The 17,020-nt window shown below is 43.3% G+C and overlaps 1 protein-coding gene across 2 annotated transcripts; it reads right to left on the bottom strand.

Annotated features, from left to right (window-relative positions):
• Window positions 1-2,620: 2,620 nt before the first annotated feature.
• BIVM (basic, immunoglobulin-like variable motif containing) lies at window positions 2,621-13,605 on the bottom strand. 2 transcript variants are annotated; one of them, XM_083735317.1, is made up of 10 exons: window positions 13,360-13,605; window positions 11,214-11,812; window positions 10,129-10,255; window positions 9,051-9,146; window positions 8,789-8,893; window positions 8,036-8,130; window positions 7,059-7,191; window positions 5,644-5,727; window positions 4,587-4,683; window positions 2,621-3,357 (listed from the first exon to the last, which is right to left on the bottom strand). In XM_083735317.1, the coding sequence occupies exons 2-10, from the start codon at window positions 11,692-11,694 to the stop codon at window positions 3,064-3,066; spliced, it is 1,512 nt and encodes a 503-aa protein (XP_083591443.1). In that variant the 5' UTR covers window positions 11,695-11,812; window positions 13,360-13,605; the 3' UTR covers window positions 2,621-3,063. The 2 variants fall into 2 exon arrangements, with proteins under 2 accessions (XP_083591443.1, XP_083591444.1); XM_083735318.1 differs by lacking the exon at window positions 9,051-9,146 and having other exon boundaries at window positions 13,360-13,506.
• Window positions 13,606-17,020: the final 3,415 nt, after the last annotated feature.

Genomic DNA, 17,020 nt, shown 5'->3' with positions numbered 1-17,020 from the left:
TGAGGCGCGCGGCATGCTGGGAGATGTAGTTTCGGCCGGAGCTGCACCGCCGCTTGTGATTGGGCGCCCATCACTCCTTCCCCGGGCAGCCCAGTTCCCGCACATCCTCAGTTCTCTCTTAATGTTTTTAATGGTCTCTATTACTGTGCTATAGTGTTTTTGTTTGTTTGTTTTAATAAAGAAAACTATGGCTTATGCCCAGGGCCGGATTTAGGTTTGATGAGGCCCTAAGCTACTGTTGGTAATGGGGCTCTTTATATATCCAGCTGTCTCTTGTCAACAACAAATTATCACTGTTTTTTGTGTTGAATATATGCTATATGGCAATTTATGGACCTACTGTAATAGGTCTCTAAAGCCATTTGCACATGTTGCCATGTAACCAGTCCATGCAGAATCATAGTTGTCAACGTTTTCCTTTTTTTAAGGGAAATTCCCTTATTCCAAATAGGATTCCTCTCAAGAAAAGGGAAAAGTTGACAGCTATGTGCAGACTGTAGGCATCCTATATCTAGAAATGGGCAAACCAGTGGTATTTTAGGGAGCAGGCTGGCAGGCAGGGCCCATTACTTACATCACAGGAGCCTACACAACACAAAACGCTGTTGCTGTATGTAGGTTTTGTTTTATTTGTTTTTTATCTTATATTTTGGAAATGTACATCCTGGGGTTTTCTCCTTTAAATTTTTTGGGGGGCTCCAAGAGTGCAGCCCTAAGCTATAGCTTGTTTAGTTTATATGTAAATCCGGCACTGCTTACACCACACTGCCACCATTCTTTGGTTTGATGCCTTTCCCACAAGCCATCCCACTTCAGTGGATGTTTGCTAGCCCAACATATTCTTGGAAAAAAGCATAGAACGTGGCTGTGTGACATTCTATACACATGCCCTTCAACACTGGAATAGTGATGTCCTATTCCATTATTATTATTACAGTGGTGCCCCGCAAGACGAATGCCTCGCAAGACGAAAAACCCGCTAGACGAAAGGGTTTTCCGTTTTTCGATGCACTTCGCAAGACGAATTTCCCTATGGGCTTGCTTCGCAAGACAAAAACGTCTTGCGATTTTTTTCACTCCCCCCCTTTTTCTAAGCCGCTAATAGCCTTTTAGCCACTAAGCCTTTAATAGCCGCTAAGCCGCTAATAGCGCTAAGCTGCTAATAGGGTTGCTTCGCAAGACAAAAAAACCGCTAGACGAAGAGACTCGCGGAATGGATTATTTTCGTCTTGCGAGGCACCACTGTATTATTATTATTATTATTATTATTATTATTATTATTATTATAACCCACACATCCAACCAGGTTGTCACAGCCTCTCTGGCTGGCTTCCAACATTTACAAAAACAAAAAACATAAATAAAACATGAAACACTTTAAAAACTTCCAACATACATGGGTGCTGTCAGCTGTCTCCTAAATGTCATACGGTCACTGGTCTCCACAGCTAGGGTGTGTGTGTGTTGTGAAACTCCATACCCCCCAACATTTATCCAATGGAAATAGCGACATTTTACCATATCCTTCAACATTACTCTGATGGAAATAGGGATGTCAAGGAAAAGCAGGATGTTTCGGGATCAAATCAGAAACAGCTTTTATAAATTCAGGATGGCCACTAGAAAATAGGGACACCAGGAACCAGCCATGGGGCCATGGCCTGGCCAGGACGACTTTCCTGTCATACTTCAGAAGCATCTTGGGGATTTCCTTGTCTGAGCAGAGAAGAGGCATGTTTGATGGAGACTAAATTTCAAAGAATCATAGAACTGTACAGATGATGTACTGTAATTTTCCTCTGTGAATCAAATACATTTGGAGCAAGTTTGTGAGCAACCGATTGATCTTTGAGCACCAAATGTAGAACATAAACAAGTGACAAAACTAGAAAATTATGTTTATTAAAAGGAAAGTTCTTTTTAGAGTTTGCCAGTGCTGCAAACCTACAAAATTACAAAACCAGAACAAAGATGGTCCTTGATCCCACTGATATTTTTTATTAAACGTTTTTTCCATAATGAGAACAAAATATTATATTCCCAAATAAAGCTACTTGACATGATCATTTGAAAAGATACAAACAGTGTTCTGGCCAAAGAGGTATATCACTGTGGCTGCTAGTGTGTTTCGGCACTTAAAAGCACCTCCCATATTAACAATAAAGCAATTAAAGGAGTGGAGTGAAAATGATACAGAAAGCACAAGAAAAAAGGTAAGGTAGGAACAGCACAATATTGCAAGCTCAGGTGCTCAGTTCGGTAGCCATTTAAGATGGGGGGGGGGGAATGCGTTTTCAAGCAGCCTATCAAATTGTGAAGCAATCACACAAAAAGGTGTTGGAGGAGTGCACAACTGGCAGTGAAAGATTTTTCTGACCCCCTCCTCAAAAAGGAGCAAGGAATGACCTCCTCTTTCCAGGATTTTTCACAGGCTCATCGCCTGTGACTGCCAACTAAAGTCGTCAATTAACGCAACGAGCTTAATCCATACAGAATGATGTCCCAACAGTCACCAAACTGAGATCACCCAATAACAATACAAATTTAACATTTGGTGGTTGGTAAATTTAGAACTGGACTGTGGTGTCCTTATTGCATTTTTTATTTTCTTTTTTCAGAACTAAATACACAGTATACATTTAATACCATTATACAGGTAAAAGGTAAAGGTAAACCATTATACAATGTGTGTTTAATAAATCATTTTGGAAGTTAACAAATCTCATGCTTCTGAGTATTATCTATCTCTTCTAATAATAGATTCCCCAGGCCCCCACCCTCCCCACAATGGCTTTGATCTTGATTATTTCCCCTTCTGATTTCATGGTCAGAAACGCAGGTCAATTGCTGATTATACTGGATTGTAAAGTGTACAATATTCTGTGCTTATCTTTGAGCTAGTATTTCTCAGCATCCCCAACATTCACAGGTTTAAAGCAGCAAACATTGCTAAGGTTCCATGTCGTACTGAAATTTCTACCCTCTCTCTACTATGCGCATAATGTACTTTAAACCTATCTTAAGGAATACTTTACAGTACATCAATTGCACAAGCAGTTCTTTCTAGTCATTCCCGTCAAAATCTGTGTAACTCTGAAAGCCGCTATTCCGCCTTTCGTGAAGATGAGACAACTTCTTCCAGACAGATTCCTGGTGGAAGCTAGCACTGAAAGATCTTCCCAGGCGCCCATGCTGCTTCTTAGAAATATTGTCTTCGCTCTCAGACTTGGCGATACCCGGCGTCTGTGATGGAGGCTGCAAGTCTTGTCTAGCGTTTCCAAATGGGAAGTTCCAGGGGCCAAACCTTTGCCAGCTAAGCCTCTGGAGAGCAATGATGCAATGCAGATTTCCTCCTACCTAAAAATCAAGGAGAAATCAAGGAGAAACAGAAAACCAAGTTCTAGATTTGGTACTAAGTTCCTTTCCTATGATTTCATGCTTTCCTCGCCCTCCATTATAAGACTTTAAACTTTTTTGAGCCTGCGCAGGAGAGATGCTACTCTTCATCTCTGCCAACCCCTCACAGCACTGGCTCTGCTAATAATAATAATAATAATAATAATAATAATAATAATAATAATTTATTATTTATACACCACCCATCTAGCTGAGTTTCCCCAACCACTCTTGACAGCTCCCAACAGAATATTTTAAAAGCTGGTGAACAAATACAGTGGTACCTCAGGTTACATATGCTTCAGGTTACATACGCTTCAGGTTACAGACTCCGCTAACCCAGAAATAATGCTTCAGGTTAAGAACTTTGCTTCAGGATGAGAACAGAAATCGTGCTCCGGTTGTGCAGCAGCAGCAGGAGGCCCCATTAGCTAAAGTGGTGCGTCAGGTTAAGAACAGTTTCAGGTTAAGAACGGACCTCCGGAACGAATTAAGTACTTAACCTGAGGTACCACTGTATCCAAAAAGCTGGTGAAAACATGTGAACAAACACATTTCAGCAATGCATTTTTCAGCAGTCATGCTACTTCCTATCTGGCTAATTTTTTACAGGGCAGTGACCTAGTAAGAGCCATGAGCAAGAATATAAACTATTGGGTGGAAAGAGCTGGTCTGCAGCAGATACTTTTAAGTCAGCCTTTTCACTAGAAAGAGCAAAGAGATCAGGAAGAGGTTGCTTAAGAGGGGCTGTCAAACGTCTTTTAATTTTTTTGCTGTACTGGAATACTGAGGCAGGTTCCTCAGAGGGCCAGTGAAAGAAAACACAGAGTTACCACAGAGTTCTGATGCTTAGCCAAACAATCTTTTATTTGGCAGCATATATTGAGAAAGTTACTTTTTGCAGAGAACAAGTTTTAGTCATTTATTTCACCAGCTTTTCTTAGTTCACATGAGCAGTGGGAGTCACACTAGATGCAGAACTACTGGAGCTCCCTGACCTCCTTCCTTATGTTTTCCTAACATTTTCACTCAGGGATTAATTTTCCCACGTTTCTTCAGCAGTTGTAAATTTTACATCACTCACGCAGCAATCATCCCTCACAGCTAGAGCCTTAAAGGCAAGCCAACCTAATGAGGCATAAATCCTCAAGAAGCAAGATAATCTTTTTATCAAGATGAAGCAATTTTACCTTCTTTGTCTTCCGATACTGAAGGCCCCTTTCCAAGTGCCGGATATCTAGATACTCAGGATTTTGTGTGTTCAAGTCAGTTACAATATCTGCCCACCTGTGCAAAACAATAAATAAATCAGGGGGTGTGGTGAGAGGGTGGCAAAGAGATCACAAATTCAATGTAGAACATGTCATGCAACAAAATTGCATGAGCAGTTTTTATGGTTTTAAAACTATTTGGGATTCAGATTACAATACAATCTTAATTAGGAGAATCCTGCACAGCACATGAAATAAACATTTCCCCCTTTGATGGACCTTTTAAAAATGAACACACAAAAAATTCATCACTCAAAAATGACTACAATCGCACAGGCCTATGAGAACAGTGCTTCTGCATTACCCAAGTATTTCCCTCACTAATTTGTTAGCTCCTCTTTGGCCTCTGCCTCTTCGGTTACCAAAACAAACTGATAAATGATTTTCATTAATCAGTAAGGTGGAAAAAATTGTATTTTCTAACCTTGGTATTTTATTTTTTTTAAGATGGCAAAGTTAGTTTTGCAAAGAGAGAGAACAAGACAAGAACAGTAAGGAGGGGATTTAGTATTTTGTAGACACCACAATCTTCTTCCAGAGTCTTGATACCACTCTTAGTATGTTCAATGCCAAGGAGAAATTGTGAACTCAGAAGAGATGACGCTACACAGTTTCTCTTAGAAATTTGTTTCTCAACAAAACGGTACCTTTGCAGAGAAAGATGTTTAAAATTTACGTCTCTTCAAGACCAATTCCCACCCCCACCCCTGGGTTCTACACCAGATACCTAGTAATACACCGGATACCTATGTGAAACAGGATGTAGATAAGATACAAACTCCTACCTGCATTTTGTAAAGAAGCACAGTACCACAAAAACCTTCACAGAAGTTGTAAATGAAAATTCAAAATACTCTTGGAAACATCTCTCTTGTCCAGTTTTTGCACTTGCCGTTAACAGCAGCTCTACAAGCATGTGAAGTTCATAAAACCTAAATCTATATCTGATTAATCCCACTAGGGTGTGCTAACTTACTTTTTGCAGTGAATCGTTGGGTGTTTCCTGCTTGGCTCTCCGATGAGTATCCAATGTTCCACATCTTGCTGCAACAGGCGCCCTCTAGTGCACACAAAATAATATCCACTCATTTACCACAATAAGACATACAGCTTATGAAAAAGCTTAGAATCATAGAACTGTAGAGTTGGAGGGGACCACAAGGGTCATCTCGTTCAACCCCCTGCAAGCAGGAATCTTTTTGCCCAACATGGGGGCTCAAACCCACAACCCTGAGATTAAGAGTCTCATGTTCCACTGAATGAGCTACGCACAAGTGGAAATAAATTTGCTGTAGAATTCTTAAGTTATTTTTGGATGCAACACCAAGCCAACATTTGCGTTTTGTTACTCGCCCTTCCTAGCGAGGAGCCCATGGCGGCGGCAGCCTAAGCGTTCATGGCAAACCATTAGCCATGACTTACCATGAAATGTGAATACAGCTGGTGAGTCGATGGCTAAACTGAGATCTCCCCAGTTTACAGCTCACACTACTGCTGCTCTTGGTGAAGATGTGCGTGGTTTTCAGTCCAAATTAGAAAATATATCAAAAAAAATTGAAAGCAAGCCATCTTCATGCTGTGTTCTCAATGCCGTTAAAGTACATAAACATTTTTTGTAAGTAGGTGTGCACCCCTTAGGGATGTGGTCTAAACCACTGAGCTTCTTGGGCTTGCCGATCAGAAGGTTGGCACTTCCCCGCAACGGGGTGAGCTCCCGTTGCTCGGTCCCTGCTCCTGCCAACCTAGCAGTTCAAAAGCACGTCAAAGTGCAAGTAGATAAGTAGGTACTGCTCCAGCGGGATGGTAAACGGCGTTTCCATGCGCTGCTTTTGTTCACCAGAAGCGGCTTAGTCATGCTGGCCACATGACCTGGAAGCTGTATGCCGGCTCCCTCGGCCAATAAAGCGAGATGAGCACCACAACCCCAGAGTCGGCCACAACTGGACCTAATGGTCAGGGGTCCCTTTACCTTTATTAATATGAATGACTTCAGGCTCGCTTTTTCCACAGGGTGACCAGCAACTGTTCAAGTGCTGTTTTTGATGCTTTGCATAGGGCATAGATTTCCAAAAACCTTCATCCATAAACATCTGAATGGGAAGTTTCATTCTACTCACTGACTCAAAAAGTCACTGGGTAGCATCTGATGTCATTCTGCAAACAGGATAAGTTTCTCCTGCTCGCAAAGCAAGCATGTTAGATGCTACTAACTGACTCTCATATAGCAAACATCCTGTCATGTGTTCTTCCTATCACCTACTTCTGACAACCCTGTCTCTGATTCTCCAAAGGCTTTAATATACCCAGCATATAGAAACGTAGAGTAGCCTGGATTTAACAACATATTATTCAAAGAATGCCCATAGCATCAGTAGGTCATCAAAGTCTTACTTGTATGCCTTGCTAGGTTTTATTGGGGTGGCTTCAAATCCAATGGGGCAAAAATAATGATTTTGGCAATGATAAATGTAGGCCACAGATTCATCTCGCAGTCCCTCTGTTAGTTTGGTCAAAGCTCCCGAAGCTACAAATTAAAACAAGATAAAAGTCACTGGTAATTTGGATTTAGTCTACAATAAGCTTCTAAATACTGCCATAGCTTCTAAATACTCTCAGTTTATTAAAACAGATTGAAATGTACTAGTAAAAAAAAGGCAATGCAACTGTATCAAAACGCGTTTTTTAAAAACAAAAAACAGCTTCAACATTTCTTTGGGTTTTGTTTTTGCAATTGAGTGGTGTATAAATTTTATTACATAAATAAATAAATGAAACCAGCCTCACCTAACATGGTAGTCTCCACATACTTTGGACTACAACTCCAATCATTCCTGACCTTTGGGTCATGCTAGCTAGAGCTGGAATCCAACAACATTTGGAAGCTTGTATTAACTTTATGCCCCGCCAGAAAGGTTCTGTGTTGCCTCCAGAAGCAGCTGAGGTGATCTGAAGTTTTATGTCAACTGCAGTTTCGTTTCATTTTTAAGCCACCCTTTCTCCTGTAGGAACCCAGGGTAATGAACAAAATGGGGCACTACCAGTCAGATGGGCAGGTGGCATATAAATAATAATAATTATTATTATTCTAGGAGGAGATTCAGCTGAGGCTCTCTCTTCTCTATTTTGTTTTCAACTGGCATGCTTTCCAAGTCCCCTCCACAAGGAAGTTTTCTGGCAAAGTTCAAGAATGCATGCTACAAAATAGCACTGTTCTTTAAAAAAAAAAAAATTCTGTACTGAGTTCAATGTAGATGTTATACAGAAATGTTTTAATAAACATAGTGGCTATATATTCTGGTTCTCTTTTCCCTTCTGTCATTTTCTATTGTTCTGTCTGACAACTCACCTTAATAAAATTAGTTACTTACCAGTCTCCCCAGCCGTCTTATACTTCCCGTGAGGTTTATAGAGAAAATATGAGCATCCTTTTACATGGAAATGGTCGTTAATTTGTCTGAACCACCTGAAGAGCACAAAGTGGGAAAACATAGTACTCTTAAAAGACAACATCTCTGGTCCATCATAGCCCCAGGAAACGATTCCCTCTGCCCCCCTTTATTTCTCCTTTAAATGCTATGAACATCATACGAAATGGCTATATGTTCACAACATGCCCCGATTAAGCATGTAGCAAAATGATTCTATGCACTGTCGAATAAGTGTGCACAGGATTGCAGCCTCTCCTTCCCTGGTGCTTTCTGCTTATTTCACCTCACTGCACTGTAAGAGCAGGTCTTACAGGCTAAGTTGCTTCACAAGCCCTTCTCATCTGAACCAAAGGGCAGCTGAACTTAAGGGCTGGTCAGTCATATGCCAGAAGCATCAACACAACAAAGCATGTTAGTGCATTTCAGCATAAACGTTACCTGCACGTTTTTAAAGCTTTGTACATATTTATGGACCACAATTGGTCCATTAAGACTTTAGCCACTGTTCGGGTCTCCTTGGAAGCAAGCCCCACTGAACTCAATGGCATTTACACCAAGGGAAGTGAGTAGATTGCAGCCCTAGCAAAGTTCTATAGATTAATAATAACTGAATGCCATTTAAGATACTTTTTTTAAAAAAGATGCACGTATAACCCTGTAGAATAGTGCAAAGTATAGCAAGAACAGCTTTACCTCATTAATGTTGTATTTCCAGTAAATGGCCCAAATCTAATTTCTTCGAAAGGAGGTTGAAATCCCAATATATGCAAAGCCTCTTCTTGAGTAATAGGAGGTAAGCTGGTTAAAAATAAGATGAGAATGTAAGGAATTACCACTTTAAAAAGCAAGGATTAGGCTATTTCTTTAGAACACTGACTAGGATGTAAGTCCCACTAAATCCAGTAGGACTTACCCCAAAATGAAAATAGTTAAATAGCTCCATCGAGTGACTTACTTTCCAGCTCCCATTGTGCTATAGAGGAAATTCCAGCAAGAGACTAATGAGGAAATCCCACATGAAGTCTTATATTGAGGGCGACTTATACAATACCTTTAAAAGAACACATTGCTTAAGTTTATGCAGCCATGTCAAGACGTAAATGAAAACAATGTATTTCACTTTTGACAAATTAATAGATACATATATTCAGTCACAGAATTTGCTTCGCAACTGAATAGCTGGCTCCTCTCACAAGAAAACCATTACCTCAGCACTCTCTACTCCATGCGTCGCATCCACCTAAGTAGTTCCACAAGCATACAAAATGCTCTCCCTCTACCCGCACACCTCTAAATCTGCTCTGAAGGGATGGGGGACCCCCAAAATTTATGTAGAGGATGTACTAGGAGCCAGAGGTGATCGCACCAGCAGAACTGTTTAGTTGGAAAACACCCTTATAGTTATCTTAAGTAATGCAGAGATGTACCTAGAACTGCTTCACTAGAGCTAAATAGCTAATGGGACAGCAAAAAAGCTTGACAAAAGAGAGACCTCTTTAGGAAACAGATATATAGATTCCTAGACAGGATTCCACTTATTATTTCAAGGCAGCTGTATTGCTGTGTTTTTGTTTTTATTATTGCTAGAGACAGACCTATCACGTTGAAATACTGATGGAAACTTCATCCATTTTAGAGGTTGTGGGAAAACCTGGGGCCTTTACTGTCAACACATATGCTCCAGATCCAGAGAAGTAATCTGAAATATTCTCAGCCAGCATTTCACACTTAAAACATTCAGGGCTGTTGTTATTCCTGCTCCTTTGAGGAGGCAAGACACCTGTCTATGATAGAGTGCAGAGCTACACACAAGCTTGTAATGGAGCCACAACAAAGTAGCCTTATAATCATAGATTCCTAGAAATGTAAGGTTGGAAAGGACCATGAGGCTTATGTTGGTTTAATGCTTCCGGAAACAAAAGACACTTCTGTGATTTGAATAATCTCACTATAAACATAGCTGTACCCAACATGGGTTTTAAAAATATTCATCTTTACACATTCAAAATTAAAAAATAGCTTTCGAAAACTACCATCTCCGGAGGTCTAACACTTTCCGTTGTTTTATTTCTTCAAGAGCATAATGTTGCGGACATTCTCTGTATTGTTTACTCTTCTTTTCTACAGACATCTTCTTGGTTCCTTGCTTCTTTATGTTGCCTGTCAAACAAGTTTAATCATTATTCTTCAGTTAGACAAAACATTATACATGAGCTTATTCGGAAGGCAGGTAAGGATATAAATTTAATAATGAACTTTAAAAGTCAGTTTTCCGAGAGAATTGCAAAAAGAAAAAAGCAATCTACAATTGGGAAATTTTTCTATGTGGTCATGCTGATCTCCAAATTAAAACCAAAATATGAAGTGTGGACCGTGTAAGTGTACATAGCTTGGTTTCATTTGCTTAATTTACACTGTGTGCAATAATTAGATTTGGACTATTTTGACAAGGGAAAGAGATACGGTTTAGGCGCAGGCATGGACAAACTTGGCCCTCCAGCTGTTTTGGCACTACAACTCCCATCATCCCTAGCTAACAGGACCAGTGGTCGGGGATGATGGGAACTGTAGTCCCAAAACAGCTGGAGGGCCGAGTTTGAGGATGCCTGGTTTAGGGTATAGGAGACATACACAGAAAGCAAAACATGAATTGGAAGACAGGCTGCTCAAGAAAAAGATTTTGGTTCCTGAAATTCATTCTGATTATGCAGATAAAATATAACTGATGGAATTCTACAGGATTAGTGTGTGAAAACAGTCCTGATCCAATGATACCCCGGCACACACCTCCAGGGGGTGGAGGTGTCAGGTGAGCTATTCTGGCGCCCAGGCATCTTCACTTGGTCGCAAGCGGGCCGATAGCCAGGTACAAAATGTGCCTGGCTAATTTTTAACACTGCCGGGAATCCAGCACAGTGAAAGGGAATCTTCCCCTGCCCCATCTTCAATTCTCACCAGTAGGAGCACCAGGGCTGTGAATACAGCTGGGACTACAGCACTCCAGCCACTGCCAGCCAGGAGTTTATATTACAACCTAAGTATATTTTTCAGGAGTTGCTTTCCATTTATTAAGATAAAAACACCACCACCACCGAATGTTCCATCAAAATAATTGTACCTGCTCGATTCTTCAGCTCTGGGGATGTATCACTGAATTCAGACTTATCAATTTCCCACGCCAATGGGAGCTTTCCAAGGCTATTGGACAAACTTTCCAAGTGAGTATCTTCATTGTAAACTATGTCTGATGCGCCAGTCCGAATGCCAATGAAGCCAGGCGAATTGTTCCTAACATTTAAGGCAGTGTTGTCTTGTAGACAGGCACTAACTGTAGCACTTGGGCTTTTGCGAGCGGATGTTACCTGGTTTAAGAAAGCATAGTCTGAACAGATAGTGTAAAACTTTTCTCGGGTGTGAGTGACGGGGCATCCCCACGGATAATGCCTGTCCCCACTAGATCCAAGAGAGGCAACAGAGGCACCAGCAGCACAGAACGGTTTTACAGTACCATGAAGATTCACTTCTGAAGCTGTTCTTCCAGGTCCATGCTCGTTTTCTCCAGAATCACTCTCTAGCTGAGAGTCTGCAATGTTAGGCATTGAATGAATATACAAAGCTTTTCCAAGGTAATAAAAGGACAGTGAGCCGCAGGCTCCTTTCCAACTCAGACGCTGCCTACATCGCTTCCTCCAGATTTACGAGATAATTTCAAATTGTCTGAAATAAAGAAGAGAGCATGTTATGTTTTCATAACATAAGTATGCCAGAATTCTTTGCAGCAAAACTTGGGGCTGGTACACAATTTATTTTCTCCATGTACCTGCCCAAGCATGGGACGCGGGTGGCGCTGTGGGTTAAACCACAGTGCCTAGGACTTGCCGATCAGAAGGTCAGCGTTTGAATCCCCGCGACGGGGTGAGCTCCCGTTGCTCGGTCCCTGCTCCTGCCAACCTAGCAGTTCGAAAGCACATCAAAGTGCAAGTAGATAAATAGGTACCGCTACGGCGGGAAGGTAAATGGCATTTCTGTGCGCTGCTCTGATTCGCCAGAAGCAGCTTAGTCATGCTGGCCACATGACCCGGAAGCTGTACGCCGGCTCCCTCAGCCAATAAAGCATGATGAGCGTCGCAACCCCAGAGTCTGTCACGACTGGACATAATGGTCAGGGGTCCCTTTACCTTTACCTTACCTGCCCAAGCCACCTTATTATATCCTCCTTTGAGGTGAGAAGCCACAACTTGAAGGGGAAGGCCTACATTTAGGAAACTATGACAACAAATCCACGTAATGCTGCACACCTACACTCCCTGTGTGTGTCAGGAGGGTTTGTTGTGCATGTGTGTGAAATTATTAGAACTAGACAAAGGTTCCCAGATAGTAAGTGAACACGAGCCCTGAGGCCACATGATGCTCACTTGCAAGGGACCAAAGGCAAAGGCTTGCAACCCACTGCGTTGTCCCCCACCCCACCTAGACTTCCAAGGCGCAACTGCCTCTGAACATGGAGGCTCTAACTCGTTTACATTGGTGAACGAGAAAGCCAATTGCCAATCATAAAGGACTTCATAACTGGACATATTTAGACTGACACACGCAGGGAAAAGGAAAATAATTAGAGCACCTCATTTGAAATCCCATGGAAGGTGAGGCATTGACACGAACAGCAATAGCTAAGAACACCACTGTTCACTTAATGATTCATATACCAACTAAAATGCAATTAGATGTTAATAAAAAAACAAAAGAATTGTAAGAACTGGACGGAAAACATGGATCAAGGAGCACGGGAAACCACTTTGATTAAATTGCATAAATTTTGGAAATGATATTTTGATATCAGTTGGAATCTGTATGTAATTGGCAACACTGTGGTAATATTGGGTAAATATTGAATATTGGAAAATTATATATATATAAAAATTACATATATATATATGAATGAAAGACATTGGCAGGCCTAGTGTCCCCCGCCAACTGCTTTCCCCAACGTGGCAAAAAATAAGAATAGGGGGTCGGTTGCCGTATTTGCTTCTCCCCCCCAAAAAATAATTTTTCTTTTCTTTTTTCTGGCTCCATTGTGAGTCCACCCCTGAATAAGGCGCAACAACAGAGCCTGCACTAAACCAGCACTCGCAGCACACGCCCCGCCCCCCGGACTTCCCCCGCTTTTCTCGAGCAGAGACCCTCACTGCCCGCTCACCCCCCCTAACCCCAACCCTCGGGGGGGGGGGAGTGTTCTCCTCCCCGCTGCCTCTCCTCTTTACCTGCTTGGCGGCGGCCATGACTCGCATCAGCACCAGCATCACCAACAGCGCGCGCTCTCTCCCTCTCGCGCCGCCCCCTCCGAGCTCACCTGAGCGCGCGCGCGCCAGCGGGCACGCACACATATACCCAGCTCGCGCGCAAGCCCCGCCTCCGCCCTGCAATCCTACGGGACCCGGGGAGGAGGAGGAGGAGGAGGGCGCGTAGCTGGAGAGGCCAAAGCTGCCTTGCAGCCCCGCCTCGCTCCTCCTCCAGAAAGAGGCCCCGGTAAGGCAACAGCATCAGCCTACAAACAGCTTGGGGAGGGTTTGGAATAGGTAGGCTAACTTGGGGGGGGGGGGGAGTTGATCATTTTGATCACGGCTATTTTATCCGATAGTGATGTATGGAAGTGAGAGCTGGACCATAAAGAAGACTATTGCTGAATAATTGATGCTTTTGAATTATGGTGCTGGAGGAGACTCTTGAGAGTCCCATGGACTGCAAGAAGATCAAATCTCTCCATTCTGAAGGAAATCAGCCCTGAGTGCTCACTGGAAGGACAGATCCTGAAGCTGAGGCTCCAATACTTTGGCTACCTCATGAGAAGAGAAGACTCCCTGGAAAAGACCCTGATGTTGGGAAAGATGGAGGGCACACGGAGAAGGGGACGGCAGAGGATGAGATGGTTGGATAGTGTTCTCAAAGCTACCAGCATGAGTTTGACCAAACTGCGGGAGGCAGTGGAAGACAGGAGTGCCTGGCGTGCTCTGGTCCATGGGGTCACGAAGAGTCGGACATGACTAAATGACTAAACAACAACAACATTTTAACCGATATAGCTTTGCTCCACTCTGACCAGGTCTTTGTTAATTTGTCGCCCCTGGTCATGTTGTGCAGATGCCTGATGAGCGTCTTCCAAAGCAACTACTCTATTCTGAACTTAAAAATGGAAAGTGTAATGCTGGTGGTCAACAAAAGAGGTTTAAAGACTGTCTCAAGGCAAATCTAAAAAAAAAAAAAATAGTACAAATACTGACAACTGGGAAACACTGGCCTGCAAGTGCTCCAGTTGGAGAACAGCCTTTCCCAAAGGTGTCATGGGCTTTGAAGACACTCAAACTCAATACGCAAGGGAGAAACGTGCTAAGAGGAAGGCACGCTTGGCAAACCCTCACCGTGATCAGCTCCCACCCAATGTCCCCACTGTGGAAGGACGTGTGGATGCAGAATTGGCCTCCACAAGCACTTACGGACTCACTGTTAAAACCGTGTTTATGGAAGACAATCTTACTCGGCTAGGAGTGATTGCCAAAGAAGAAAAAGAGTTTGTTGCGCTTTTTTGTTTATTTGCACCCCTAAGGTATCTGAACTTGGTGAGGCAGAGTTTTATCTCGGTGCTGTTGGCGAATTCTTTTTGGACAGGCTTCCTCAACCTCTGCCCTCCAGATGTTTTGAGACTACAGTTCCCATCATCCCTGACCACTGGTCCTGCTAGCTAGGGATCATGGGAGATGTAGGCCAAAAACATCTGGAGGGCCAAAGTTGAGGAAGCCTGTTTTTGGATATGGGGTGTTGAAACACATAGCCTCAGATTTTGCAAAGTTTACTTGTAGGCCCAAATGTGTTGCGAATGTGTCGACCACCAAGGAAACATAACAAGTGCCCAAGTGACGCTGACACAAAATCCCATGTGTACACTAAGTAAAAGAACTTAAGCTTTCCCATAGCACCCCCTCTCTCCCGTCCCCTCTTTTCTTCCCAACGCCACACTGCATATAACACCAGTGTCTCACAACAAATGTAACTGATCTGTAGAAAACGCCAACCTGAAGAAAGAGACAATGCGTGTGCTTTTGTAAACGATGAAAATCTTTAACAAAAGTTTTAAAAAATACAAAGAGTACAGTACAAAGAGTATGATTATTTTTCTTTCTTAATTTAAACAAACAAATATCCTCACAGCTAATCATTTCATGGTTGCCAGTAATGGCATATTTCAGCCATCAAACGCCTAGGTGATTAGGTTGTGGATTTTTGAAAAAAAAAAATCCTCCTGAATGTTAATAACGAGGGAAGCGTAGAATTGGAGAGTTGGAAGGGACCACCAAGTGACATCTAGTCCAGCCCCCAGGTACAGCTCGCCAGGAACCATGGGCGTAGCCAGGATTTTTGTTAGGAGGGGCACAACCAAAGTGATGGCTCAGTTAGTTAAGTATTTCTGTTGTTTTACTTGTTCTGGGAGGGGCAGCTGCCTCCCTTGCCTACGCTCATGACAGGAACGTAGGAAACTGCCGTATACTGAATTGGTCCATCTAGCTCACTTGACTTGCAGTTGGCTCTGCAAGATTTCCGGCAGGGTTCCCTCTCAGCCCTACCTTGAGATGCCAGGGATTCAACCTGGGGTTTTCCGCATGTTTCTTGGCATCCATCTTGTCTCGAGAGGCAATGGAGAACACCTCCAGGGGCAAAGCCAAATAGCATGTTCACAGCACTGAAGTGACCTCCCAGGACACAAGCCTGGGATGCCCAGACAAGACCTCCTCTTGGCCTTGCTGTTGCGGCCTGAAGGAAAGCACAGCAACATGTTTGGTACCAGCTTGGAGTTAGCAGGAGGCATACAAAGCGCCACCCAACCATTTTAGGGACTTCACTCCAGATTTGCATACGCCTTAGCTGTTTCTTCTCCGAAAGATGTCCCACAAGGCAACAGACATAGGAGCTAACTCCTAAGGGCTGTTTCCTTTGGGCCCCCCCAATAAAATATTGGAGGGCCCCTTCCTAAGCCGATGGGCATCCTCATTCAAATGGTGTGCATGCACTGTGTCTTGTGATTCATTATGCATGGTGGGGCTTGCCTGGACCTCCCCAATATTTTATTCAAGTTGGCACCCCTGGCAGCAGAGGTTTAGGATCAGTTTTCCTTCTCGTAGATGGGCTACCTTCCCAGGTAGTTCATTGGCCCCTCAGTTCCCTCTACAGTATGTGCAGAAACTGCCGTCTTGTCCATTGGTTCCACTATTGGTCTCGTCCACTCCATCTTCCAGAGCCTGTGTTTGCCTATCTCACCAGGTTTGAGATCCACCTGCTTCCCTCAACTACCCTTAGTTGGCCAGTCACGGCCATTTCCCAGGGTGTGGCTGCTGCTGCATGCTGACAGCTTCTAGGAGCCACAGGTGAGGGCTGAGTGCAGGGTTGGGACCTCTTGCTGCACCAATTGGAAGGTCGGCGGGGATCCCATTGCTCGGTCCCAGCTCCTGCCCACCTAGCAGTTCGAAAGCGCGTCAAAGTGCAAGTAGATAAATAGGTACCACTCTGGCGGGAAGGTAAACGGCGTTTCCGTGTGCTGCTCTGCTTCACCAGAAGCAGCTTTGTCATGCTGGCCACATGACCTGGAAGCTGTACGCCGGCTCCCTCGGCCAATAAAGCGAGATGAGCACCGCAACCCCAGAGTCAGACACGACTGGACCTAATGGTCAGGTGTCCCTTTACCTTTATGCAAAAGGAGAGTTTTCCACTAGAGTCCCGCTAGTCCCACTTTATTATACCTTGGTCAGACCACACCTGGAGTTCTGTGTCCAGTTTTAAAAGGTTACAGTGGTACCTCGGGTTAAGTACTTAATTCATTCCAGAGGTCCGTACTTAACCTCAAACTGTTCTTAACCTGAAGCACCACTTTAGCTA

The sequence above is a fragment of the Podarcis gaigeae genome, assembly GCF_964106915.1.
Source record: "Podarcis gaigeae genome assembly, chromosome: 4".
NCBI classification, from domain to species: Eukaryota; Metazoa; Chordata; class Lepidosauria; order Squamata; family Lacertidae; genus Podarcis; species Podarcis gaigeae.
This window is presented reverse-complemented; position numbering and strand designations above follow the sequence as displayed.

Excerpts from the sequence above, each read along its gene's own strand:
- BIVM (XM_083735317.1), bottom strand. The coding sequence starts at position 11,694 with ATGCCTAACATTGCAGACTCTCAGCTAGAGAGTGATTCTGGAGAAAAC. Across the intron at positions 10,256-11,213 it reads AGAGCTGAAGAATCGAGCAG|GCAACATAAAGAAGCAAGGA; the intron begins GTACAATTATTT and ends CTTGTTTGACAG. Across the intron at positions 8,894-9,050 it reads AGCACAATGGGAGCTGGAAA|CTTACCTCCTATTACTCAAG; the intron begins GTAAGTCACTCG and ends ATTTTTAACCAG.